Source organism: Arachis duranensis, chromosome 10 (assembly GCF_000817695.3).
Source record: "Arachis duranensis cultivar V14167 chromosome 10, aradu.V14167.gnm2.J7QH, whole genome shotgun sequence".
Classification (NCBI taxonomy): domain Eukaryota; kingdom Viridiplantae; phylum Streptophyta; class Magnoliopsida; order Fabales; family Fabaceae; genus Arachis; species Arachis duranensis.
The window spans coordinates 2,109,656-2,120,203 of NC_029781.3; the positions used below are offsets into that span (position 1 = coordinate 2,109,656).

At 35.1% G+C, this 10,548-nt stretch overlaps 2 protein-coding genes across 2 annotated transcripts; one reads left to right on the forward strand and one right to left on the reverse strand.

Annotated features, from left to right (window-relative positions):
* The first annotated feature begins 103 nt into the window (after window positions 1–103).
* LOC107468311 (protein trichome birefringence-like 38) lies at window positions 104–4,610 on the forward strand. Its single transcript, XM_016087577.3, has 5 exons — window positions 104–515; window positions 598–769; window positions 3,449–3,624; window positions 3,825–3,983; window positions 4,064–4,610. The coding sequence occupies exons 1-5, from the start codon at window positions 193–195 to the stop codon at window positions 4,353–4,355; spliced, it is 1,122 nt and encodes a 373-aa protein (XP_015943063.1). The 5' UTR covers window positions 104–192; the 3' UTR covers window positions 4,356–4,610.
* Window positions 4,611–6,015: 1,405 nt separating this feature from the next.
* On the reverse strand, window positions 6,016–9,211 carry LOC107468339 (protein CHUP1, chloroplastic). Its single transcript, XM_016087609.3, is given in 6 exon segments — window positions 6,016–6,268; window positions 6,383–6,517; window positions 7,115–7,226; window positions 7,523–7,704; window positions 7,797–7,987; window positions 7,990–9,211. Coding segments are annotated over 6 exon segments (1,782 nt in total). The 5' UTR covers window positions 9,038–9,211; the 3' UTR covers window positions 6,016–6,154.
* Window positions 9,212–10,548: the final 1,337 nt, after the last annotated feature.

A 10,548-nucleotide genomic window follows, 5' to 3' on the forward strand; every position in this document is an offset into this window, starting at 1 on the left:
GTTTATTTGAACAATTGAACTGTCATTTCATAAATAGAAAATATAAAGTAAATAATAATAATTTATGTTTGGAGGTTCTTCTTTACCCTTGTATATATATAAAGACACCATAGACATAGGCACGGGCCAGTTCTATTTAAAGCCACGTTGAGTTCTCTGTTTCTCTCTGTGTCTGTCTCATCAGGTTTTCAGATGGGTTTGAGGGTCCATTATTCTTCATTGTTGGTGTTGTGTGTGTTGTTGTTCCAAATACTTGTGCTTGTGCAGCAAGCAAAAGCAACAAAGTTCCAGAATGTGAGTGGGATAAGAAGACTAAGAGGGAGAAAATCAGTGGTAGGTGGTAGCGGTGGGTGCAACTTGTTCATAGGGAGTTGGGTGATAGACCCATCATTCCCACTCTATGACTCATCAAGCTGCCCCTTCATTGATCCTGAGTTTGATTGCCAGAAATATGGTAGACCTGATAAGCAGTACCTCAAATATGCTTGGAAGCCTGATTCTTGTTCCTTACCAAGGTACTATTATTCTTCCTGCATTTAATATTGTGCATGTTTTTTCATAAGTCCTTGCTTAATTATTGATTGTGTTTTGATGTAGGTTCGATGGGTTAGATTTTTTGAATAGATGGAGGGGTAAGAAGATAATGTTTGTGGGAGATTCACTGAGCTTGAACATGTGGGAATCACTCTCCTGTATGATTCACGCGTCGGTGCCCAATACCCAGACCACCTTTTTGAGGAAAGAAGCACTCTCCACTGTCATCTTCCAGGTTTTACTTTTTCTTTTTATTAAACTACTCTTCTATCTTAGTCTATGACAACAATAAAAAAGTCTTATAACCCATAAATTCAGTCCAACAGAATGTATAACAATAATAAAGACTAAAATTAATAGTCTATGACAACAATAAAAAAGTCTTATAACCCATAAATTCAGTCCAACAGAATGTATAACAATAATAAAGACTAAAATTAAAGAGTCGACGAAATTTTTTTATTGTTGTCTCAGACTAAAGAGTAGTTTAATACTTTTAATTTCTTTCGATATAGAAACGTTTTAGATGCACTAGCAGCAATGGATATTTCAATAATTGAGATAACAAATTAAAATTATTGACACTCCGGTATATTTAGTACACTTAGAATTCTTCCATAAATATATACTGCATTTACATCTACATATCTTTGTCTTCTTTCTCCTTTCCTATGCAAATCACCATTCTCTCTCTCTCTCTCCCTCTCTGAATATCACCCTTCCCAATTTTGTCTTCATTTAACCTCCCTTTTGTTTGTTTCTCCGTGTTGCTTTTTCTTTTATGATTCATTCCCTATTTTCCTTTTTTTTTTTAAATGACGTGCATTCCCCATATTGCTTTTCTACCTTATTTTATTTTATTAAAAACTTCAATTTTGTATTTTTCTTTTTATGAAGGTCTTTCCAATTAGTAACGTGTTAATTAGTTTAAATCCATTAAATACTACAATATTTCGTTATAAAATATCAATGATTTTTCAATCTACTCAATTAAAGCATTTAATTTGTCAGGTTGTCATATTCAAAACTGTTCATTAATTAAGTTGGGTTTTGAGGGAGAGTTCCTAACCACAATCATCATTAGAAACCTCCATCGTTTTGAGATAAAGCTTAATATAATTGATGAGCTAAACTTTAATGATAATAGACCTTTATCTTTGTAACCTAAATAATTATGCTCCTTTTCCATACTACACCTTGGGCATGAGAAGATTCCTTTTCATGGGCCAGGAGCAATCAAAGATTCAAAACAAATAATAACAGTAAAAACCAGAAAGTACTAGCTACTGACACAAATACCACAAATATTAAAAGCCAATGTTTTTATTACATTTGAATTAATATTACTCAAACTAATTTTTTTGTATTATTATACTATTACTAATATAGTCTAAAAATAGAAAAAGGACAAATTAAACAACTTAATACAAATTTTTTCATTGAAAGGAAGCCAAAATTCTACTCATTTTATTAGGAGAAAATTCAATTTGATTTCCACCTATAAATATAGTTTGTTTTGAGTTTACATTTTTAATTGAAGGATTTTTTTTTATATATAAACTATCATTTTATTTTACTAGCTACCATGCTTTAGAAGGAAATAATAAATCTTTATTTTTCAAATTTCTTTCACATAATTTTAAAATAATATAATTTTCTTATTATAACTGGCATTAAAAAATACAGTACATATTAATTAATCACAAGCATAAAAAACAAAAGCAAAATAGAGGCCCTTCAAGTTGTTTAATAATGAAAATCAAAATAGAAAAATGAGATTTCAACACTTAATTGCATCATTTTCTGGCTTTGATCTAGAGGTTATCTCCATCGTTTGACAGGCTGTGAGGGAGACCATGCCAACCTGTGATTACAAGTTGGAGTCTCCCCCTCAATTATTTTTGCTTCTAATCTCATGGTTTATTCAGTATCAATCAAATAAAGAACATGGGAAATGTTAGAATATTATTAGCATCGATTAGTATTAATTAGAATTATTTAACAAAAAAAAAATAACTTATCCTTCTTAAAGAGGATATTATAGGATATTATGACTCTGATATTATGTTAGAAATAATTTGTGTATTATTGAGTGTATGCTAGTTGTTTATTCAAGTTGTGTGAAATGATACAATATAAAAAGATATTTATAGGTACTAAGAGAATCATAATAATAAAAACGTAATCTCCTATAATAAATATTCAAATATACTAAATAATACTAATTGATCCTAATTATATTCTAAGAGGTGTGATTTATAAATATTATTAGCCATTTTATGTTATATTAAATAATGCCATTCGTAGCCTCTAGCATGTAATCAAATGTTAAAACTTAAAAGCTACAAAATGCATTATGCTTTTGATTATTGAAACTCGAATAAAATTTCAGTCCTAAAATTAATTAGTCACAAAAAAAAAAGTATATAGTGGCTCTATGTGCAGAGCAGTGGATAGTATGTTTGCCTACAAATTATATTAAAATAAACAAACAAAAAGTCCAAAGTTTGGTTAATCAGTTTTCCCATGTTCAATAAGCTAACTATTTCAACATTTTTCTCCATAAAATTATGTGGATTTAAAAACGTTTATGTGAAGATTCCCTTAATTCATAAAATATATAATAATAGTAGTATTACACACTATTGAAGAGAAATTGTGCAGCAGAAAGTGATTGGATAACATTATTACACATTTCCCATTAAATAATTGATCTTGACAGAAGAGAGCATATTTGTAGCTTGATTAATTGATTGCTGTGTCCACGTGAATATAATATAATATAAATATATTTTACATGAACAAGAATATAGAAATGTATAACCGAATGGATAAGTAATAAGTGAGTGCTAGTTGTTTAGCATTTATAATATGAAATGAATCTGAGCCATTGAAGGGGGGGTTGGTGGTGCAGGACTACGGAGTAACCATACAGCTATACCGCACCCCATATTTGGTAGACATTGTTAAAGAAAACGTTGGGCGGGTTCTCACATTAGACTCCATTGTTGCTGGGAATGCATGGCAAGGAATGGACATGTTGGTTTTCAATTCCTGGCATTGGTGGACCCACACTGGAAAATCTCAAGGGTATACATATTTTATATTCTTCAACTTCCACCATAACACTATATTTAGAGAAACAAGTATTGCTGGACAAGAGTACCCTAAGAATAATGAATGGGTGGTGATTAAAAGTCTTAGAAAGAGTCCAAAATGCATGTGGACAATAGTAATAAAAAGGTTTGCAATTTTGAGGTCTAATTTTGACTAATGTTGGTGTTTGACAGATGGGACTATATCAGAGATGGTCCCAATCTAGTTAAGGACATGGACCGTTTGGAGGCATACACTAAGGGTATGACCACTTGGGCTAGATGGGTTGATCAAAATGTTGATCCTACAAAAACTAAAGTCTTCTTTCAAGGCATTTCTCCCACTCACTATCAGTAAGTAACTCCTCTACTACTATAACAGATTTTAACTCCCATTAGTCTGAAATTTATGTATTTTCTTTGAACTCAAATAGAGGCAAGGAATGGAATGAACCAAAGAAAAGCTGTAGTGGTGAACTTGAACCATTGTCAGGGTCAACATATCCAGCAGGACTACCTCCTGCAACCAACATAGTGACCAAAATACTCAAGAACATGAATTCTCCGGTTTATCTACTTGACATCACACTCCTCTCTCAGCTCAGAAAAGATGCACACCCTTCTGCTTATAGTGGAGATCATGCAGGCAATGATTGCAGCCATTGGTGCCTCCCAGGGTTGCCTGATACATGGAACCAGCTCCTATATGCAGCACTCAGCATGTGAACAAAACAGATCCTTACACCAGAATTTTCTTCTTGTTTGGCTCGTAGATACTGCCAAGGGCTGAAATCATATAAACTGTAACATTATACGATTCATGAAGGACAAGAAAATAATCTACAGATTTCAAGAACAGAATAGCTTTCTTAGAGTTATCAAAATTGTTTGCATATCAAGAAATGTACTTACCAGGCTATGTAAGAACTATGAACTAATTCACTGAATGATATTGAACTTTAGCATTGAAGTTAAATTTAATATGAGTGGTCATTTTCTTCACGGAATCAAATATAGCGACATGTTTGGGCTTGTATTTACACAGAATCTACATCCCCGGGATACACGGAAGCATTGACAGAAACCTTTCAACCACCAAAATGAAGCTTAGAATGGAAGTTTGGTTGAGATTTGAGAAGCTTTGGTTATCAACACATAGATAAAATAAAAAAGAACTTGATTGCAATATGCTAAAATTCATAATTGTAGGACTACTACACTACAAGGGTAGAACAATGTATAACGTAAGATCACAAGTGTACTTATCATATCATCATCCAAAAGGGTGTCCTTTACTCATTTTGTATTCTTGTTCCAAATGAAAAATCTGAGATTTTATACGATTCTCTTAACACGTGGACTTAGCCTATTGGATGGTTTTGGTTCTTGGAAACATGTGACCAAACCCATAACATTTGGCAAATATAAAAATATCATAAAAACAGAACGTGTACCATGAATCTTAGAGCATCTTGAGAGCACGTCGATTGCATAGAAAAGGGAAGAAGACAAAGAAGAGGGTGGTCCGAGGGATGGGGCACGATACGAGGAACAAGACAATGTTTCATAATGGAGGAGGAAGACTGGAACAGGGATGGGAGAAGAAGAGTCCTGGCAGAGAAGAAAACAGGGTCTTCCTCTTTTTCTTTGGACATACTTCAATGAGGCCTTCCTTCTTGGTCAGCATTGTTTGGGTTTTGGTCCAAAGTTCAGTGTTTCAACATGCTCTGGATAACAGGATTTTCACCTTGGGCCTCGGCCTGTTGATGGCCCAACTCAATATTATACTCACCATGGTGATGTGAATAGGAAAGGTACATATTATTTGAGTCTTCACTATTAATTAGTTTTTATTTTATTATTTTTTAAAATTTAAATTGAAAAAAAATAAATTTATAGTATACAAATTTAGTTAATGGTTAATGGTTATCACTTTTTAAACTATACAAATTTGTAAAGTAACAACTAACAAGCGCTGCCGATTAGTACATGCACGTGATAGTTAAGTGAAGAGTTAGGAATGAATGAGTCATTTGATAAAGAGACAGAGACAGAAAGACTAAGAATAAAAATTGAAACAAGAATGAAATTCTAATTTAATTTGGATAAAATTGGAATTAATTAATTGAAATGAAGAAATTTTAGGTATAAAATGTTATTAAAGTTTCAATATCCATCTCTAAAAATTTTAGTCCCCTGTGTCCCTAAATTTTGGAGGTACTGAAATACTGAAATTTTGAAAACAGAGACAAATTTTAGTACCAGTCTCTGAACCAACAAACATAATACTGAATCTCAATCTCTCAATTTGAATCTCAGTACTTCAAAACAACACTAGCTTAAAGAAGTGGGTTTTGTTTGGAGGGAATTCACAACTACTAGAGCATATATAAGCGAGAGGAAACAAATTGGTTTTTTCAGTGTCTTTGTTTCCCAATTAATATTAATGGATGGCATTCTATTGACAAAACAAAATGTAACTATCTTTACAGCAATTGGCTGAAGCTGAGTTTGGTCGATCATCACTAGCATGTTGCAGACCTGCAAAGGAATTTCTGTTGCTGAACGTGGCCTGACCTTGCTTTATCTCTCAATTCTTGGAATGCTCTCATTGTCTCCACATCGAAACCTCCAGCAAACTGCCAAACACAGAGATGGCATGATCCTCAGACCTCAATATTATTACTTTCTCTCGGTTTTGGAATTCTTGCCTATTTTGTATTATGTTCCAACATATATATTGGAGGATTTACCTGGTGTACCCGGAAGGCGAATCTTACACCTTGGACAATGAGCTCTTCTTCTTCAGGACCACCGCCAACTGTCTCAAGCTCAGCCGAGACTCTCTTCATGTACTTCATTGCCAGTTTCACAGATGCCAGCTTTATCTACGTAATCACAGAAACAAGTTAAAAGTACAATCAAATGAATGAGATCACAATTAACATTAATTAATTAACAACCTCTTAGAATTTACTACATCAGACAATCTACTATACTACCCTAAGCATGTGAAATATGATTGGGTTATGCTTCCTCCTAGCTAGTGTACGATTTTAATACTACCAAGGCATTAATTAAAACGGAGAAGCAGACAAGCAGATAGATTTTAGAGATCCGGGAGAGTTCACATGTGTGCATGCAGATATGCAGGGGTGCACAGATAAACAAAAGTAAAAAGTCTAACCATTACTTTGTCATTTTGCACCTAGATTAGATTCTAGTAATACACAATAACATAACTCTACCTAGACAAATGCTTTGGTTCCAACCCCGACATAACTAGACAAATTAAAAATATACTTGGAGACCAACACTAACATTTAATAACCAACACTTGAAGACAATTGTCTAGAAATCCGTAAGATATACTATTATTTCAGTTGATATTTGGTTATTGCTGAAGCTATATATGTAGATGTAGATAAAATAAAATGAAGCACATGTGCAACCGTGCAAGATGGTCATTGGATCACGGGAATTACCTGACTCACAAAGCCACTATCAAGCATCCAATGAAGTGGTATCCGGAAGAGTTTGTATCTATTTGTTGCTGACTCCCTCATCCTTGAGATATTGTAAACCCCGTGCTCCAACCTGCCAAACACAAGACAAGATTAGTGTTGTCGTTATAGCTTATGACAACAGTAAAAAAATCTCGTGACCTACAAATTTAGCCTAACAAAATACATAAATTTAATTACAATTTTAGTCTTTATTATCTTATTTTTTTTATCTTATATTTATTTGTTTTTATCTTTCATAGGACAATGCTATATATATATATATATTTAATTTTATCTTCATAGTTCATAATTCAATTCAATCAATCAACAATCAGTAAAATTTCTTCATCTTTTCTTTTCTTATTCTTTCACAATTTTATCACATACTTATCAAAGAGAACTTGCATCTTTTTCAGAGCTGGACCACACGGCTGCCTTGGATCATCCCGGAACGATGAAGCCTCGCGTTCCAGCTTCTTTAGATCACAGTATCCGAACGCAGCCTCGCGCAAAGCATCCGCCTTTTGCTCCGGCCATTCGAAGTGTTTCAGCACTGCTCGTTCATCCACCTGAACCCCAAATCACACAAAATCAAAGTCATTCAAAACAACTATCTTCTCTGTTAATAATAAAATTAAGGTAATGATGATAGTCGTGTTACCAAATAAGAGAGCTCATCGTCTAGCCATTTAACAAAAAGAACAACATCTTCAATATCTGCAAATGCTGCTTCCTCTACTTCTTTAATTAAGCACCGGATAAAATCTGCTTGGGTCTCCACATCGGTTTTTATCTGATAACAAATTAACTATGATTCATGATTGACTAGTTGCTATGCATTTGCGGAGCCGGCACTGCCTCCACGATTCCGTTGGAGCTGCATTCGCGTCGAGAGGGTTGCGATGGTTCTCTCCTCATTAACGTGTGGTAAAATTCTACCACCTCTGGCACCCTCGTCACTTTCGCGTTGACAGCTCTACTCCCCTTAGGAGGCGGCGGAGGAGGTGGTGGAGCAGTTTTGGACGACATTGAAGCAGCAGCCTTCGGCGGGGGCGGGGGCGGAGGAGGCCCTAGTTTCGGAGGTTGCTGAATCGGTTGCTCTGTTCCCGCATTATGATTGTCCGAGGTGGAAGAATGAGGGGAAGCAGTCAAGGGCGAATGCGGTGACGAAGACGACGATCGTCTCGGTGGCGGTTTGGGAACACGTGGCTGACGTGATGTGACGGCATTGGTGAAAGTGTCAGGGAGTTCCTCGGAGTGTTTTTCACTTGCCGGCCCCTGTGGTTTAAAATCCTCAAGAACTGCAGCAGCAGCGGTACATTCTAGAAGCTGCTTCTGGTTCCCGCTTCCTTGATCCGACGACACCGTTTTCTTCAGAGTCTTGTTGAGAAATTTATGGAACCTGTGAGAAGAAGAGAGATCGTGGTCATTTGCATGTTCGGAGGCAGTCTTCTTGAGCTCAGCTATCTCATCCTCCAATGCTTTGGTCTTGCACTCATTCTCTCTCTTCTCTTGCTCGCTTCGGAGCCTGAGTTCATGGAGCTCCTTGGCCAACCTCTGATTCTCAGCCTGGAGGTCTTGGATTGTGTTGGCTTGGCAGAGAATCTCAGCGTCCCTGGAAACGATGTCATTCTCGAGGAGGGGGACAATGGCGGCAGTCTGCTTGAGGAGCTTGTGCTCGAGGAGCTGAGTCTTGAGGCGGGACTCTCGGTCGCGGAGGTCGTCGACGAGGCGGAGAAGCTCCGCGACGTCCGGTGGGCGGGGTTGGACTTGAGCGGAGGAGCGTGGGAAGTAAGCGCCGAGGGCGCGCGTGAAAGAGGATTTGGAGGGTGAAGGAGGAGGGTGGGAGGGAGAAGGAGACTTGTGGAAGGGCATTGGAAGCTTGACCTTGCCAGCTACCATTATTGAGTTTGGATTACGGTTGTTTGGTTTGTAATGTCATAAAGAAAAGTGTTTGGAACTTAACGAGGTGGTCTCTGTCTGGGACTCTGTCTGGGAGTGCCAGTGGCAGCGTCGCTGTGGTTATGTTATGGACTATCAATAGCAACTACCAAGTATCAAGCAATGCAAGAGATGCAAAATTTACAATTACAATCAACCCTTAGTCATTAATTTAATTTTTTAATATAATTTATTTAGTTTAATAATTCAACGATATATTTTATTTTATATTTTTAAATTTTGATAACTATCTAATATTTATCAAATAATAATTCAACAAAAAAAACACTGGATAACTAATTTTTTTTGTATTATTATTATTATTTTTATTATTTCGCTTAAATAAGTTTTTAATCTTATAAAATACCTAAAACAGGCTCTTCTTTAAGTAATTTTATGACATTGAATTTACTGATGAGTAACTAGAATGTTTTCACAGCAAGAATTCTAAAATCAATAAAAAGCTATATAAACAAAATTTGATCTCAACCTAAAATATTAATTACATAAAAAATATTTAATTTAGATTTCTTTTTTTCTTCTTACAGTTACTCAATATTGTTTGAGAAAAGAGATCACATGTTAACGCCTTAACGTTTGTCCTGGAACGAGCTGAGGTGGACTCGATCTAGTTGTAGTTTCTCCTCCAATTGCCACATTCTGCGACAGATCGAGCATCCAACGTGGTGGTTGTTATTAGATTATGCGATGTGCACTAAAATCAGCCACTAAAATTAGTCATCAGTATAAATACATGTTGGAATATAAATATATATTAAAAATAAATTAAATCACACATATATTTATACACAAATACATTGGTAATTGATTTTAGTGGCTGATTTTAGTATACAAATAGCATTTTTCTTGTTACTATTGGGTGGAGAATCGTTTGTTTGCTGTTATGTACATCAAAAGTGATTTTGGGTCGACATTATTGGAGCTCTAGACTCTGGGCATGCTAATGCTATTCATAAAGAATCTTGTGATTTTCAGGATGAACTCTGTATATTGAGTTTTGCCTTAGTTTATTTATAGAATTAAACAAAATCGTGACTTCAGTGTTGCCAAAGATAAAGGGGTAGTATTTTGCATGATGTACCACTATACATTTATATTATATTAGACTATTATTAGTTGTTAACTTGCTGTAGGAAAATTATAATACAACTAGAAGACACTTACATTGTTCTTGAGTTTATCATTGTTGATCTTTTTTATTTTGGCCGAGAATGTTGGCTCTAATAAGTAATAATATTCAATTGACATTTCATTAACTTTAATAGAGGAGAAAAGAGAACATTGAACCCCCATTTTGTTTTTGGCACCAAGACTACTTTTCTTTCCTAGATTCAAAGGCTTTCAAATGCAATTAAAGCCTTGAAAGTTGAAAGTGCTTTTGTGACATGCATGTTTATGAAATTGAGAGGGAAACTAATTTGAGTTAGTATCAATAAAAAAAAAAGGTTCCA

Excerpts from the sequence above, each read along its gene's own strand:
- LOC107468311 (XM_016087577.3), top strand. The coding sequence starts at position 193 with ATGGGTTTGAGGGTCCATTATTCTTCATTGTTGGTGTTGTGTGTGTTG. Across the intron at positions 3,625-3,824 it reads CACACTGGAAAATCTCAAGG|ATGGGACTATATCAGAGATG; the intron begins GTATACATATTT and ends GGTGTTTGACAG. Across the intron at positions 3,984-4,063 it reads ATTTCTCCCACTCACTATCA|AGGCAAGGAATGGAATGAAC; the intron begins GTAAGTAACTCC and ends GAACTCAAATAG.